The sequence below is a fragment of the Prinia subflava genome, chromosome 1 (genome assembly GCF_021018805.1).
Source record: "Prinia subflava isolate CZ2003 ecotype Zambia chromosome 1, Cam_Psub_1.2, whole genome shotgun sequence".
Classification (NCBI taxonomy): domain Eukaryota; kingdom Metazoa; phylum Chordata; class Aves; order Passeriformes; family Cisticolidae; genus Prinia; species Prinia subflava.
This window is the reverse complement of record NC_086247.1, coordinates 109,002,873-109,019,425: the sequence shown is the minus strand read 5'-3', so window position 1 is coordinate 109,019,425 and position 16,553 is coordinate 109,002,873. Positions and strand designations below refer to the sequence as shown.

General features: G+C 32.6%; 1 protein-coding gene across 4 annotated transcripts in view; it reads left to right on the top strand.

Annotated features, from left to right (window-relative positions):
* Positions 1 to 16,553, top strand: part of ULK4 (unc-51 like kinase 4) — a 218,633-nt gene that overhangs the window by 15,052 nt on the left and 187,028 nt on the right. For 3 of the 4 annotated variants that reach the window (XM_063407199.1, XM_063407217.1, XM_063407190.1), the window contains exons 10-17: positions 404 to 528; positions 646 to 715; positions 3,009 to 3,108; positions 3,559 to 3,663; positions 5,734 to 5,794; positions 7,673 to 7,854; positions 9,236 to 9,282; positions 10,104 to 10,182. In XM_063407199.1, coding sequence (XP_063263269.1) covers positions 404 to 528; positions 646 to 715; positions 3,009 to 3,108; positions 3,559 to 3,663; positions 5,734 to 5,794; positions 7,673 to 7,854; positions 9,236 to 9,282; positions 10,104 to 10,182 — 769 coding nt within the window. The remainder of the gene's footprint in view (positions 1 to 403; positions 529 to 645; positions 716 to 3,008; positions 3,109 to 3,558; positions 3,664 to 5,733; positions 5,795 to 7,672; positions 7,855 to 9,235; positions 9,283 to 10,103; positions 10,183 to 16,553) is intronic. The other variant, XM_063407208.1, reaches the window with a different exon arrangement.

Below are 16,553 nucleotides of genomic sequence, written 5' to 3'. Positions count from 1 at the left end.
TAGATCATTACACACACAAAAACATGTTTTTAATGTAGGCTACAGACTTCATTACTGGACATAGATTTGTTGTGACTTTTTCCTGTGAAGATTAAAATGCCTGTGATAGTATTTCTTTCGTATCGCTTGTTTTATGGGGTAATAATTTGACTATTTTAATGTCTTTCATTTAAGTTCTAACGCTGGAATTTTTAATATTCTCCAAATTATTTGCTGTAAACTTATTTTTCATCATGGCCATTACCAGTTTAAAAAGTATGTGCAGTGCGTATTTAAAGAGTGTATTGTTCTGGAGAATGACAGCTAAGCTGTATGCTAACAGTTGCAACAGATAACAGATATAGTCAATTTTTTTATAATCCTTTTTCTTTTTAATCTGTAATTAATAACATTTATTAAACAGCAGAGAAGACACAGAGTCATCAGTGTCTTGGATTGCCAAAGTGTCAGTGGATGCTCATAAAAGTCTAGATAACCTGCCATCCTCAAGGGCAGATCTTGAACCACCAAGCAATTCTTTCAAAATAGGTAATATTGCTCACAATGTTATTTTTAATTATTTTATGAATACTACCAATGTATTTACTCCCTGTGTTTTATTTGGTTTTAACCTCTGAATGCAAATTTATGTTCTCTTTCCGGTAGAAACTCAGACTGAATTGCACCCCAAAAGTGTAGTTGACAGTGAATCAAATGAATCCATATTTCTTCTCAGGTATGAAAAACTCATTGTAACCCTGTATGTTTGGTGTTGGGTTTTTTCCCACTGTCTCTTCAAACGTTCTATTACTGTGACTGTAACACTATGTCTGTGTCTCCTTTTACTCCTCTATTACTAGTTAATAAATATTAAAATACATTTGAAGAGCTGTGAAAGCAGTGTGTGTAGTTAAGTTATGACTTTATTACTCTCATTTTTGAAAGTAAACTTTTGATTACTTAACTGTCCATCTAAAGAAAAAGCTCTGATCTAAAATTTGTTGATATCTTTCTTTCTTACTTCATGTATACAAGAATAGCCTTGGAGTATGATTGCTTTAAATACATAAGAATAAGCATTCAGTGTATGATCTTTTAATGATTTCTACCTGCAGCTTTTCATCACAAGGTATTGGTAATAGTCTATTAAGTACTACATGGGTATTAAGTAAAAAAATAGTGATTGATTTAACAGTGGTTTGTTTTAGTGAAGGCCTGATTCTGAAACTTTGTACTAGCCTTCAAGCCAAGAAGATTGTCTAGTGAAGAACTTATCAACATCAAGCAGAAATTTTCCAGTTTGAAAATACTCTAAGCTTCCTGCATAACCTTAAATAGGACTTTTGTACATCATACTGTGTACAGAAGTTATTTTAGTTGGTTTTAATTATTAATTCTCATCTCATTTATAACTTTTATCATCACAGCTGAACTTGTATTATTAATAGTTTCAAATAGCATTTGATTTAGCAAGCTGCTCAAAAGGAAGGCTACAATGACATTAAAAATAGTATAACATGGAATCCAAGTAATTTTTTAGCAATGTAATTTATTTAGAAGTATATGAATTTAAATACAAAATTTGAAATGTAGTGCAAACAATTTCTAAAAGTCTGTTCTGAAATTCTCTTTGCTTGAGTGATATAACTTCTGAATGCAGTGTATGTGTTGTCTAGTAAAGTATTGAAACACTGAAGTGAAAGAAACTTGCTTACCTGGCACTTGACACCAGAATTTAATTAACTGCTGGAGTGGTTCATCAGCTTTTAACAACAGTGGCTTCTTCTACATGTGCAAATGGAATAGATCTCATTCACTTAAACTTGTTAAATTCAGCAGTCTTGTATCTTGCTTTAAACTGAAACCATCTGAGAACTGAAAAATAGGTACTACTATCTGTACCTCAAACATATATTGAAGCACATTAGTTGAATTAATTGAATAAAATATATATTTAACAAATCTACATGTTTTGAAGCGTGGGTCAATTCAGAATCTTTTGTCCAAGCCTCCTACCAAGAAATCATAGGATTTTTTTTTGTTTAGGAACTAAAATTCCATGCACATCCTGACACATGATTTTCACCCTAAGAATTAGGATATTTAATCTATTTTTATGTAGGTAATACTTTGGCATTCCTTCATTGTGCCCTTTAACTTTAAATTTCTGTTGAAAATAGATGGAAAATGAGAACAGTTAGTTAGTCATTTGGTCACTGATTTCCTGAGTGTCTTTAATTTGGTTTGGTGCTTGTATTTTTAGTTTAGGTTTTTTTTCCTAGTAAAGAAATCTGATTTTCAACTAAATGTGTCTATTACTTTCTGCTAATCAAGAAAATATGTTCATTTGAAGTTGCTGATTTAACTAGTTTCCTGGCCTTAGAAATATGATCATTCTAATGTTGATTTTAAATGTTTTGATTTAAATTATTGTATACTACAAACCCCAAGTTCACTAGCCAGCATTATGATAATTGCAGCTTGGCAGTATTCTGGTCTCTCCTTTCTTCATTTTCTAATTAGCAAACATGATTTTAAAAAGAAAAAGGCAAACCCAGTTCACAATGATACACAAAAATTAGGAAGTTTTAAATTCCCATTACTTAGGCAAAGCTCGGCAGTCAGAAGAGAATAACAAAAAATAAATTGCAATTTTTTGTCAAGTTTATTTGCTTTGTATGTGCTTTGTTATTAGGAGTTAAGATGGAGATAGTGGTTTAACCTCCAGTTTGTAGAGTCATTATAGCTGAGAAAATAATCAAATTACATTCATTTAATAATTACAATAAAATACCATCTTCCCATTTCTAACCAGCAAAGAAAAATCCTAACCTTGTCAGAACACATTTAAAGCCAGTAAATTCGTGTTTAGTTAATGGATCAGGCAGAGTATAGTGTAGTTTGTCAGCTTTGAAAATTTACTGTATAGCATGGAAGTTTTGAAAGAGTAACAAAAAAGTAGTTTGCAGTGAAACTTTATCTGTGGTCTTTATTGGTTTTTAATTATTTTGTTCTTGCTTTTGCTGAAGTTCTCGTCCCACACCTAGAACTAACTCTGCAGTACAAGCACATGATGCTACTATCGTCACAATCAAAAATTCTTCACAAGGAGATTCGTCCTTGAAAAAAGTGAGTAAAAACTTTATATTGAGGGATGATGCTATCTCTACACTTAGAATATTACCCTGAAGTCTGTGGCAAAGTTGCCTTTCTTTTGCATCCTTCCATAATTAAACGTGCAAGTTGTTTGAAAAAAATATTTGCAGAACTTCAGATATAGAAGTTAAGAAAGATTCTTAGTTTCCTTTTTATTTTTTTTTTACCCTAGTGCATAAAAGACAATTTATCTTCTTTTGTCTTAATTTACATTCTGACCTAATGTTTTTTCTTCCAATATGCTTCTCCTACCATAATTTTAGTTGGTTTTATCTGCTATTACATAAATAAAAAGCAAGTTGGAATATGTTTCCATGACCAGACTGCTTGGTATAATGTTGAAATGAAATATCTTGTGAATAAACATGAATTAACTTTTTTTGGTACAAAACAGTTTTTAAAAAAACCTTGTTCTTGTTCTAGGCTGAAAACATGTGCTCAAGTCAGCAGGATATGGAGTCAAAATTGAAGGAGCTCATTTACACTGAATCTGATCTTATTGTGACACCAATCATTGACAATCCAAAGGTACAGAAAAATAAAATATGAGATTCAGGAACTTGTGGTTGAGGCTATTTTTGCAGATAAAATTTTAATCGGGGTGAAACTCCTTTCCCGTGTTTTATAGTTCTCATTTTAAAACAGTTCCACCCAGTTATCTGGCAAGCTCTCATGCAATTTTTTGGCAGTCTTTATAATCCTATTGTGTTGTTAATTTGGAGGAATGAGTTATTTTGGGATAGAATAATAATATTAAATAATACCTTACAAGAAATAGAAGCTATTAAATGCTGTGTTCAATGCTTTTGTAGATTTGTTTTCTGATAACTTGCTTTGATATGTTACTTAAATGAACACAAAACTTTGGTTTGTTATACTCAAAACAAAGCCATGTATGAAGTCCTTTAGATTAGGAGTTAGAGGTTTACAGAATAACATCTGTTATTCTTTAGACTTCAGCTGTGATAATGTTTCTATTCAACACGAATTTATTTTCTCTCTTAAAGAACACCTGAGGCTACAAGAAATGTCCATCCTGTTTCTATCATATGGATTCTAATGTGCTAACAGTTTGTAACAAGTCTCCTGAGCAGGGAAATCACACTTAAGTTTGACAGTAAAGAGCAAACCAAAAAAAGAATCAGTGTTCTGCACTGCAATGACAATGTAACGTGCATTTATAGGCAGATGTATTGAGAGAAAGAATGATAGGCGAGAGCCCCTTTAGTATTCCTGTTGTTTCTGTGCCAGAAAAAGTGAAGCAGTCTTAGCAACTTTACTCAGTAAATTGCTGATGTGAGGAATGCAAGATTTTTTTTGCTCGAAGTGAGCATCTAAACTTCTTAGCAATGTCTTACAGCTTTTAGTTGCTGTATTGCTTTAGTATGAACAATTCCTTTGTTTGTTTTAATAGATTTCTTAACACTTTCAAAAACTAAAAATCTTACACAGCTAGATAAGTAACTACCAAATAATTCTCTTTTAATATGTTTGCGGTGAGAGACATTGTTCCTAGTGGAGGCTTTCAAAGGTAATTATATATTTGAATGCTACCACTGTTAATTCCTCAGTTCTGTCTCAGGACTCTGACACAAAGCCTTAGTCCTTCACTGCTTCTCTTCTTACTGCAAGAGATGAGATCAGGGATAGGTGCACATGTATACTAATCTCCTTACCATGCAATGCCAGATTCAGAATTAATGCAAAATAGCCCACAAAGTTCCAGGGACATGTAATCAGATCACTGCCTGCTTGGTGATGCCTCTTTAAGTCTGCTTTTCAGACTAAAGGATGATACTGACACCTGGTAAATCTGAAGAGCTTGCAATTTAATCTTCTGGAAAGGGATTTGCAGATGCTTGCAGAATCTTAAAAGCTGAAATGTCAGCTTAATTTGTAAAATTTCCCTGTGTTCTGCAGATCTGTGGAATTGAAGACCTTTTTAAGAAAATAGCTCTCCACTTACACTTAGACTTCATCTGTCAAAGGCTAAATTCCATTACACGGTTGCCTATTTAGAAGTTCTTTATTTAACTGAAAATCACACTCAAATGTTCAGTTACTGAGTCATCATCCAATTTTGTGATCTACAAGAAAATGATGGTTCTGCAGGGAAAAAAGTTCCTATACCTTATGAATGATTAGCTGTTCATAATATGACTTTTTATTTTCAGGAATGGTCTAGTGTATACATATATTTACTGTATGGAAATGAATTGCTAAAACTTTTCATGAGCTGTCATCTCCACAGTTCCTTTCAGTAGCTTTTGAAACCCAAATGCAAATATTTTTCTGCGTACAAGCAAGATAAATATGTAAACTGAAAAAAATCCTGTGATTTTGTAATCCCATTTTAAAAATCAGTTAATGGAAGTACTAACAATATAATTATATAAAAAACATAGATTTAAATCTCAGATATTTGCTTGGAAGAAATACATACCAGAAAACAATGGAAAATTCCTCACGAATGAGAAGTAGCATGTACACCCATCCTGTACTAATTTCGCATCTTTGTATTCTCACAGTCAACTGCTTGAGATTTTCTAAAAATGTATTAAAACTAGTTGTAATGTGTTTGGGTTTTTTTTTTTCCAGATAATGAAGCATGTACCAGTTAGATTTGACCCAAAAACCTTACATGTACCAGCACATTCAGGTATGGATTTGCTGAAGATTTTATCAAGTTCTGCATGTGCTGCTGTAACTCAGTATCATAAGACCTGTAACCTTCCCTTGTAGATTATATATGGTCACTATTTCATAACTCCTAATTTTTCTGAAACTATAGTTGTGTGTGCAATGATTTTAGCCAGACGAATTTTGAGCAGTCTTTTCAAGTATAAACACTTAAATTATATTACTTTCTCTTCTGCTTTCTTGAGTTACAAGCCCATGCTCAAAACTTTTGCCATGAGGCAGTTGTCAGTCTTTAGTGGGAGAAAACCAGCATATTTTTTTCCAGCTGAGAGATTTAAACTGAAATATTCAACCAAATATATTAAAATTATAGAAATGCTGGCGAGCAAGTGGCAACAGGATCTTAAAGTGTGCAGTGTTGATCAGCCCAATACTAGGCAGCCTTGCCAGTCCCAACTTTAATCATGAAACACTCATGTTCCAAAAGAGAATGTGAAGTTATTTGGGCTTGTCTTTTTGTTGTTGTTAATTTTCAATGTCTAGAAGTATTTCTGAAAACTGAAGTCAGTTCATTGTCATGAGTGTAACATTTCTCCCCCTGGAACATTTCCTGTAGTCTTTTTAAGAAAAATACTGGACTGTGCTTGAAGAGGGAAGTCAGCCAGATATGTAGTCATTCTAGAATTCATGTAGCACCTCTTCCTAGGCGTAAGAGTTCATCTTTTCTTTCTATAAATTATGTATTTTGAAGAAATTTTATATTTGGAAAGGAACACAATGTCTCTCAATCTCCCAGTCAAGACTGCAATTGAAAATATTTTTAGTTTGATTCATCCAAAAGTGATCAGATTCCACTGCCTAAGAGAAATATTATGTTTTATATTACATTTAAATAGTTGTCACTGATGTTCTGATATGTTTTACTGTTTTCAGTATTTATTTAATATGGGACACTGTTTTTTATTGTTGTAATGCTTTCAGAGTTGTGTTTTTCTTCTGGACAACTTTCTGATTGTTCTTAAAGATGCAAAATTTGATGCTGCTTGTCAGTAGTAATTAAAGATAACATGGAAAAATTTAAAGGAACACCTGAAAGCCAAACCTGTTTTCACCTCTACTAATGTATATTTGCCTGCATTAGGTGTTGTTAGTTAAGTGGTGTAAAGTTGACATGAAAGACAGAAAACATGCTTTCAAATAGTCTATACTGGAGCATATCAGGAGGGCAGACAAGTTATTAATAAATAACTACCAAAACTGAGGGAATGTATGGCTGCTAGACTGAAATTAACTGTAGAGACTCATAAGGAAATCTGAAAAAATCTCAATTCATGAGCAGTGATCAGTGAATTGAACCACAGGATATATGTTAATTGTCCCTATGACTTGATTTCTTTGTGCTCCTTTGGAAGTCATCCATGTCCTGATTTGCAAAGGCTTAGCCTTAGCATTTACCTACCTGTAGCAATGATTATAAATGTTTTCAGTTTATTTATTGTGAGCAGATTTCACTGATTTTCGGTAGGTTTTGCCTCAAATTTATTTACAGGAAACTGCACTTACTTATGAAGAATTAGTAGTGATGAAGGGCAACTGCTACCTTTCCTAAATGCAATGCCAATAAATGTTTCCTTAAATGAAGGGCTTAGCAGGTTTGCACTTTAAAAATGTTTTGAGGGTTCTGTTGCTGAATTTTTATCTTTTCTCTTCTTGCATCCTTTTTGATTTCTGTAATCTTCAGAGATGAATTCTGACATGCTTCTTAATAGTTTTAAGTCCTAAAATTATAATTACATTCAAACTTTGGAACTTATTTATGGTGATGTTACTTTGTAGTTTGTTAAACCTGCATCAAAGATCCATTATCTTTAACTCTTTGTTTTCCTCTTATGGTTAGTTGAGAAGTTGTTATCTATGAAAGACGTGGACTGGAATAACTTCTTGAAAAGAGTGTGTTCCCTGCTTGATTCCAGCGAGAAGAATACAGGAGCAGCACGTTCTAAATTGAACTTACTGTACTATCTGTGCACTTTGGTTGTCCACAAGGAGATGGCAAACAGGCTAATTAGCTCTCAGCTCGTAAGTAATAAAGCTTTGAAGGAATCACCCTGGTTTACATATTTGTCATTGTATCAAAAATTAGCTGCTTTTGGTTGTGTTTGAAAAAATCAATGATGTACTGGCAAAAATATGATTTTGATTAAAGTAAAAAATAAATTCCATGTTAGGTTTTTTTAAAAGAGCTGAGGAAAACTAATTCTTTGTCTTAGATTTCAGCTAAGTTTACATATAATTTTGTTGTATTAGGGAAAATGTTGGGGTAAAAACTAAGCTTCGTGAAGAGTGTAAAATAATGTATGATGAAAAATTAGTCTTTGTAAATCATCAAGTGGCAGCAGATACTGTAAAGGGTCCATGTATGAATTGTTAAGTTTATTTGGTCATATGTCTGTAAAGAAGAGCTAGAAAGCTTTCTAAAGAACAGGCAGTAAAACTTCCAGTAAACCAGGCTTCAAAGAGAGATCACACACTCTGAAGAGTCTGTTTTGGGATTTCACATTTCAAAAACCATTTTCTACCAGACAAACAGATTTACTAGTGTATTCTGTAGTGGTTTAACGTATTTCTTCAGGTCTTGCATGTGCAGAAGAGAAACAAGACTTCTTCCCCCCCTTATATAAAGTTATCACAGAAGCTGTCCTAGAATGAGCACGTTTTATTTTATTTAATAAATATTTGGTAAACTACTTTGCTCTCCTACATTTATAATAAGGTACCTAAGTTAAAAGCTGAGATGTGTTATTGTTGGATATAAGGTACTAGAGACAAAATTGCTACCAGAAAACTGGATGAAGAGCATTTACGTTGGGAGCAGCGGTTGGTCTTATGCTGTAGCTTTCTTGTGAAAATCAGAAACAGAATTGCTGGAAGGTGTGTTCTATTATCACTGGAGAATTTGGAGTGAGGGGAACAAGAATCCAATAAGTAACAGAATGTTTTAGAAATTAGTTGTTAATTATGCAGTTTGGTTCTTAAATGGCTCATTATATATGTTAACATTCATTATTCTGGTATTTGCCAACAATTTTGATACAGATTCACAGAATCATTTAATGTTTGTTTTATAATACTGTATGCTGATCTCTGTACTTGTGAAAGAATGAGACCAAGTAGTATTATTCAAAATGAAAAAAATTCTGACATTCAGATATATGTTTAGCAGTTTAGTTTAAGGCAAAAATATAAAAAAATAATATTTTTCCATTCAGGCTTTTTTGGTTTTATATTTTTAATCACTGTTTGCACAATATCTGCACTATTTGTCTGTGATAATACTCCTATCAAATGTTATTCAAAGACATTTTTATGAAATTACTGATATTTTGATTTCTTGTTTATCATTCAGAACTGTCAGATCATTGAAATTCACTGGTGTTTATTTATCTTCTTTAAACTGTAGTTTGCTACATTGATACAGCAGTTGCGTTCAGCTACCAACTGGGATGTGTAAGTAATAACTATTTTAAACTGATACATCCAAACAGAGACTTGTCACTGAATTTTATTAAAGATATTTGTTAACAGGTTATTTGAGGAGCTTTTTAGTCTGTCAGACTGTTGTGGTATCTGACTGGCAGTATGATGATATAAAATGGATTTTTTTCAGCATTGAATTAATAGATTGCTATTCTACAGGACCAAAGATTATACAAAATCCCTAAAATTTTATCTAGATAATATAGAACCTAATGTATGAAATAGTTACTTAATCATTGAATAAAATAACTCCATACCACAATGGAGTAAAATAACTAAAATGATAACTTTTTTTTTTCCCCCCCCAATACCTGTCAGGAATAGTTCAATGTGATAGTGCCCTCTGCTGTTTGTTTCATATTTCATTTTTTTTCCTTTAATGCAACATTGGAAACTGATTTCCTGATACAGATTTAATTTGTTTTGTCAGCTATCCTGAAAAGTCTAAATTATCTGTAGGAGTTTTCTGTAATACATAAAAACAGAACTTGAGCATGACTATTAGTAATCCTTACAAACTAAAGAACCTTCACACTTCAGAGCTAGAGGAAAAAGTCTTTATGCATAAAAATGTCTTTTAGCAGTAAATATACTGCTAAATTGGGCTGAAACACTGAAATAACTTGTTGATACAAAGAAAATAGAAATAAGAAAAAAATCTGAGCTGTAAATAGGACATCAAATTTTTCTGCCCTTAGCAACCTGTGTAGAATATAAACAAGATATAGTTGTTTTTGTAGTATTTTGTAAATATACTTCCTGCATCTACAAAATATTTATTTGATACACAGACGTGCTAATGTTGCTCGAGTGATTGGTTTGCTGGCATTACACACATCTGAACTTGGAGAAAATGTACCTGTTTCTGAGGTAACTTGGCTTTTTTTTTCCTTTTTTTTAAATTTATGTCAGAAGCTTTCGCAGCTTTTTTTGTTTTGAACCTTGCTTTTTTAAAACTATGTGTAGGACCGTAATATAATCAATATATAATCAATAATTAAATGTATATATTTATGAGCTTATTCTGTGTAGTTGTAGTTCTGTTCTTTACTAACCAGTGGCCACCAATTATAAAACCAGCTTTTTTCTCTTTTTCATAAAATCAAGTACTCACTGTCATGCTTTCTATGCATGAAAGAAGAAGAAACTGTTGACACATTTGGTTATCTTGAAATGTAGTTATTGTAATTGGTTTAAAATAGGACAACTGATTCTTAGGGTTTTTTTAAAAAAAGAACTTATTGAGATGGGACTAATTTGAGGTTTCTCACAGTTCTTAAAGAATGTGTGTAATGAAGGGCAAATAATTTCCTTTGGAGAGGATGAGTATTTTTATTTGTGGTTTGATATAACATGGTCAGTAGTTCACTTACACAGAAGACTGATTAGATTAAGTGGTCTTACTGTCCTTTTCTTGCATGTGACACATGCACACAGATTGTGAAATCTTGACAGAATGTGCTATTTAATGTCTGTTTCAAGCGTGAGTGTGACCTCATTTCTTCATGAGGTGAAGCCAGAACTTCAAATTAATGGATGTTTGAACATAAGACCCAGCTGCTAAACACAAGCTGTAAATATGCCCGTGTGCTGTGCAGATCAGGTGTAGGAAAATACAATTAGTGGTGAATACCTGACTCTTTTGGAAATGCAGCTAAGGAAGTTTTTGTTGGTTTAGGTATCTCTAGTTTCTTCTTAATGGATGTAGAAATAATTGTGATTATCTTGCTACGTTGCTTAACACTGCCATTATGTAGTGAAAGCTGAACTCAAAACATTATTGTCGTTACCTAGGGTTTGCTGTTTGTTTTGTAAATTCCAAAGTGGGTCAAAGTCTTTCAATACTGACAGTTTCACAACAACTGAATTCCAGGTCACAATTTAAGTATCCTCTTTTATGTGGCAGATTTTTTTTTTCTGATATTTAACTTCTTAAAGGTAAAATACCCAAAAGTAATTTTGAGATGTCCGTATGGCTTTTGGTTTCAGATGTTTGTTCCAGTGGTTAGCACTAATATATTTAGCAATAGTTTCCCTAGCTTGCAATTTTCCATCAAAAAAGGCATAGTCAGCTTTTGTATTTAAAATCAATAGAATGAAGTAGTTATACAGTAAACTGTAGTATTATTTTGTTCAAAAATTTTCCAGTGCTTTTTTTATTTGAATGTACAAGTCATTTACAAATGGGATTTTGTATTTTTAGAAGTATCCATGTAGTTCAAAAACCAAGTTAAGTCCAAGACCAGTGATATTTAAACTGAAGGACTAGAAAGGAAATTAATTTTCATTTTAATTTTCTGGCCCCATTCTTATGTTAATTAAAACTAGTTTTTATATGTATTCACTGAGAAAATAGAGTTTTTTTTAAAATTAACTAGTCTGAGTCAAAAATGCATCTACTGTGCTTTTTTAATGACATTCATTCAAAATTTTTTCTCTCAAGGTCATATCTCTGAACTAAAAATGTTTTAGTGCTTACGCAAAACAATAATGAGGAAAAAATCTTGAATTCTAATACCTTCAAAAACCTTCTATTACCTTCTTGAACCTTCAAAAAACCATTGAATTCTAATATTTTCACGTGTTCAAATTTATTTTTGCATATATAATGTAAAATCAAATAACTGTAGGTAGTACACAAAACACAATAGTTGATTTATAGGAAAAATAGGAAGGAGTAATTTAGGACTTTCTCATCTAGAGTTGTATTCCCCTCTACTCCCTTCTGAGGAATCTGGGAGTTGGCTGAACATTCTTGTTAACCGTCAGCTATTTTATATTATGTGATGCTTTAAAAAGCCCACCACAAAGCAAACCTTTCTATCAGCATTATATACAGAATTAAATATAATGCTGTAGTTTATCCTCTCATATGAGCCATCTGATGCTCCAGGTAAAGTTTATTGGTGGCTGTTGTGAGTTAGGAAATGTCAAAATCAATCTGTGTCTTGAGCTGAACAACATAATCTAAAATGACACTCTGTGATCCGGGTCTTACAGTCTGAAGATGCAGGTGATCTGTAGGGTAGGGTAGGTAGCGGTTTTGTGTTTTCTTTTCTCTTCCATTCTGTGATAAACGCCAATCACTCGTTTTTTGAAATTTATGAATATTTAATAAAGAATAAAAATTGGTTACAAAAATATTAATACAATAATAAAAGTTTAAAAAAAGTTTTCAGAGACAGGACAAATAATGAGACAACAAGAGCAAAGAAGGTAGCCCGGGCTTTTGTCCCCCCTCCCTCCCAGACAAAGGCTAGGAAGGAGAAGGGCCCAGAACAAAGAGAAGTCTTCTTTTTTTAAGCCTTCAGTTTATGACTATTCATATCTTACGTAAAACAAGTAATTTTCAGCTGTTTCTTGTCACAAAAGCTTTCTGTTAATTAAAAGAACGCATGAGAGCATACATCCTTGAGAAAGTTAGGTTCTGTGGATAAGAGGCCATAAATTCTTCTTCACTAGAAGGTTTAGAGGCCTCTGTAAGGTTTAGGGGCCTCTGTGAATGTTATCTCTGTGCTGAGGAATTTTTCTTCTTGAGCAAAAAAATATAACACACATACACAGCTTCTATTATACTATAACTTATTGTTAATTACAAAACTACATTCACTACATTATTCTAATGTTAATATAGTATAACTTTTCTATCTATCAGATTACATATAGTAAATATCTGCGTAGAGCCACATATACAATATGCCTTTTTCACACATTCTTAGTAACATCTAATTTGATTTGATAACTGTTTGATTTTTTTTTTTTTTAACCTGTAAATAGAAGTGATCCCCTTTAGTTCCAAAACGTGTTCCCAAGTGTGAAAGTAAATTGAGAGCTTGTGAACATGCAATTCTGGAATTATTTTTGCTCCATATGTATACTATGCTATTTATATCAAGTTTTGTTTCCAGTTGTTATCACTCACTTGTGGCCTCTTTGCAGTTTTTTTTGTTGCCTCATTATTCACTCGTCACTTACTTGTGATTTCTTTTTTACTTTGAAAGCACAGGAGCTGATAGAGACTCATGCAGGTTGCCATTGCTGGCCCTTACATATTAAAAAGCTGACCATTTCTAACCCCTACTGCCTTCTACCCACTTAGACATTTATTTAAGGATAGTTCCTCAATCCTTGAGATTAAATCTGTACCATTACATATTATTGTTGGTAACATGATTTTATAAATAGTAGTAGCATTAATCCCTCAAGAGGCAGAAAGACTTTAAGAAAAGAAGCCTCAATCTCATTTTACAGGCCAAAATAAACTTTCTCATAATGCATGCCAAAAGCCTTTAATCTATTTGTCTTTGAAAAATTAATGTTTGGGGTTTTTTCCAAGTGTTTTTTTCAGGCAAGTGGGGAACAGTAGTTTCCTTTGAATGTAACCACCAGAGGTCACTAAAACACAAAGTAAAATGCAACTACTGTTTTACAGACTAGTCAAGTGTGGAACTGTACTATCTTTATTCTGCTGATGTATTCGAGTATGTAGGTCATATTAGAAAAAATTAGAATAAATTAATATTTATATCTGTAAAGTCAATTGTGGTTGATCTATTTCCAGTTAAGTATTTTTAAGAAGTATATTGCATTGATTAGAAAAAGATGACACTGATCTTAGAACATGGTAGGGGAATTGATCTCTTGTATTACTGCAGGTGAAGACATTTTATGTGCAATTTCTTCTATTGTGTAGCTGCAGTAGAAGATTTTAATAGGTCATATTTTTTTTCCTGACTTAACAAAGTTTTTCCTCCATGGAATTGCCCTTTATAAATCTGAATAATGTCCTCTTATTTATTGCTAGTTACCTTAGGAAAACACCTAAAATTTAAAGTTTTGTTTTTGTATTTAGATTTTTAAACTGATTGGTTAAAATTCAGTGAAAAAACCCATTCTTTCCAGGATTTTGTTTGTCATCTTGTAGGAAAAAAAAATCTTCCATAGTTAGGAAGGCTTGTTTCCATGTATGTCTAATTTGATATATTTATTAACAGATGCTATTGTCCCTTCTGTGAGTATACTTGGCCCTTTGCCACCTAGATACACTCACATTTCAGACTCAGTCTATTATTTTACTAAGAGATGATAGAGCAATTTAACAGTTTGCCTCCATGTCAGGGAGCAGTGTCCTTCTGTACTGTCAAAAAAACATCTGTCCAGTAGGAGACCACCCTGGAGTTGTTCTTTGGCTGGCCTTTTTGGTGGTAAAATCAAGTCCTTTTCCCTATCCTTTTCAAATTTGCTAAATGGGAATATGAATCTCACCCTATGGCCTAGGCAGTTACACTTGTTTTTTTAACAGATGTCGATCCGCTGCTCTACTGACTATTTAAAGGGGTCAGAGAACCTCCTGCAGCCTTCACACTGGAAGCTTCTTTACAAAGCCTTTGACTTGATTCCATGGCCAAATTAATAAACTAAATATCCCATGAAGGATGACAGCCTATCAGAATATCTCCATAAATCTGAGTTTTGATTCCTTTGTCAAAGTGGTGAAATATCTAGATTTCTGTTTTCATCCAAACTGGAACTCCTTATAATTTGAGCCATTTTATTTCTGACTCTTTATTAAAGAACAATTTAGTGGTTGTTTTCCACAGTTGGAAAGCAGCTGTATTGTTACAGGTGTACTTTTGTGACCTGTAAATTGTGTTTACACTGTTCAAGGTAGGTCTACAGTTTGTCATTCAAATTGTTACAGAATGCTGATTTTAAAACCTATTCATAGCTTACTTCCCTGATAACTCCTTTTTATTGGCCTGGCCATGTCTGCCCATATTGTGAGTTTCAAATAAAAATGGTTTGATTTGGCCATTTATTCCAAACCTATTTAGTTTTAATGTTGTTTTATTGAAAAATGACTTTATAAGTCTTCTCAAAAATGATCATAATTTTACTGTATCCTTGTTTTCTTGAATTAGCAGAAACTAATGGTGTGTTTAAAAAAAGTTTTTCTGAATTAATAAACAGAAAATGGAAATACAATTAAATTAAAAGTGACTGTCTCAAGCATGGAAATTCTGGATTGATGGACAAATATTAAGACCTTTTGCCATAACTCAAGATTCTTCTTTTTCCTCTCTCAAAAAATTATTTTTATCAATCCAGTTAATTGGACTTGCTTTATGTTTGAAGTCCAAATCAAGCTGGTAGTCAAAAACAAGGATAGTTTCAACTAGGAAGGTTAAAACATACATTGCTAATAATTAAATCACTTTTTGCAATTTTCTTAAAATAATTGCCTGGCTGAAGCAAAAACTCTACTATTTTAAAAGACATTTAATTGACACTTTTCCTAGTCCATTAATTTACTCTATTTCTTTGACAGGCAAAATAGTACATTTTTCCATTAAAATTATATCAGTGGTGCTGCCAGTATATCTGTTTATATCTGTGTAATAGTCTTCAGTTTAGTTCTTATGATAGATTAATAACTGATTGTTAAAATTCAGTGAAAAAATCTACTGTTTTTAGGTTCTTTTCTACAGTTCTGTTTTTTTGGGAGTGATGAAGATCTGTGCCTCTAGGAGCCTTTCCTTCAGCAGATAAATATCTGTGTCTGGCAGTGATATGTGTATATGTCGTATTTGTCACATACACTGGAGATAGGTTTGGGGTGTGAAAGTCTGGGTGAACTAGATGGAATACTATTTCTGTAGTTGAAATAACTTAGCAGGAGCGTTTCTTTTTCTGTGCAACAAGTGAAATATTTGCTTTCCTTATATTGCTACAGTATCAGCAGACCCATCAAATATGTAGGTAGGAAAAGAAATATGCAGTTGCCATTCTATCCATGAGCGAGAGAGACTATATGGAAAAAGGTTTTGTGCCTAAGCTTCTTGACATGAAACAAATTCTTTTTTCTGTTAGCTTTGGAGGACACATATCTGTTTTAGGCCTTAAATATTTCCTGACATTATAATGTGATGTTTGCAAAGTCGCATCACGTAAAATTGCAATTTGTTGTGGTGTACTGTAAGTGTTGGTTTTGTGGTGGGGTATTTTTTTGGTTTTGTTTATTATTTTATTTACTTTTTAAATTAAAGTTTGATATAGCTGAGGATTTGGTTTTAGTACATTTTTGGTACTTTAATTTTCTTTTACACCAACCAACTTTAGGTCTAAGCAAGTTGTTGTACAATTTGCACACTGAACTGTTTAGTTCTCACAACTAAGTGCATACCTGAAAGAATTAACCTGAAAAAGAGTCCTCCTTCCACCTCTATTTGTCTTGCACTTGT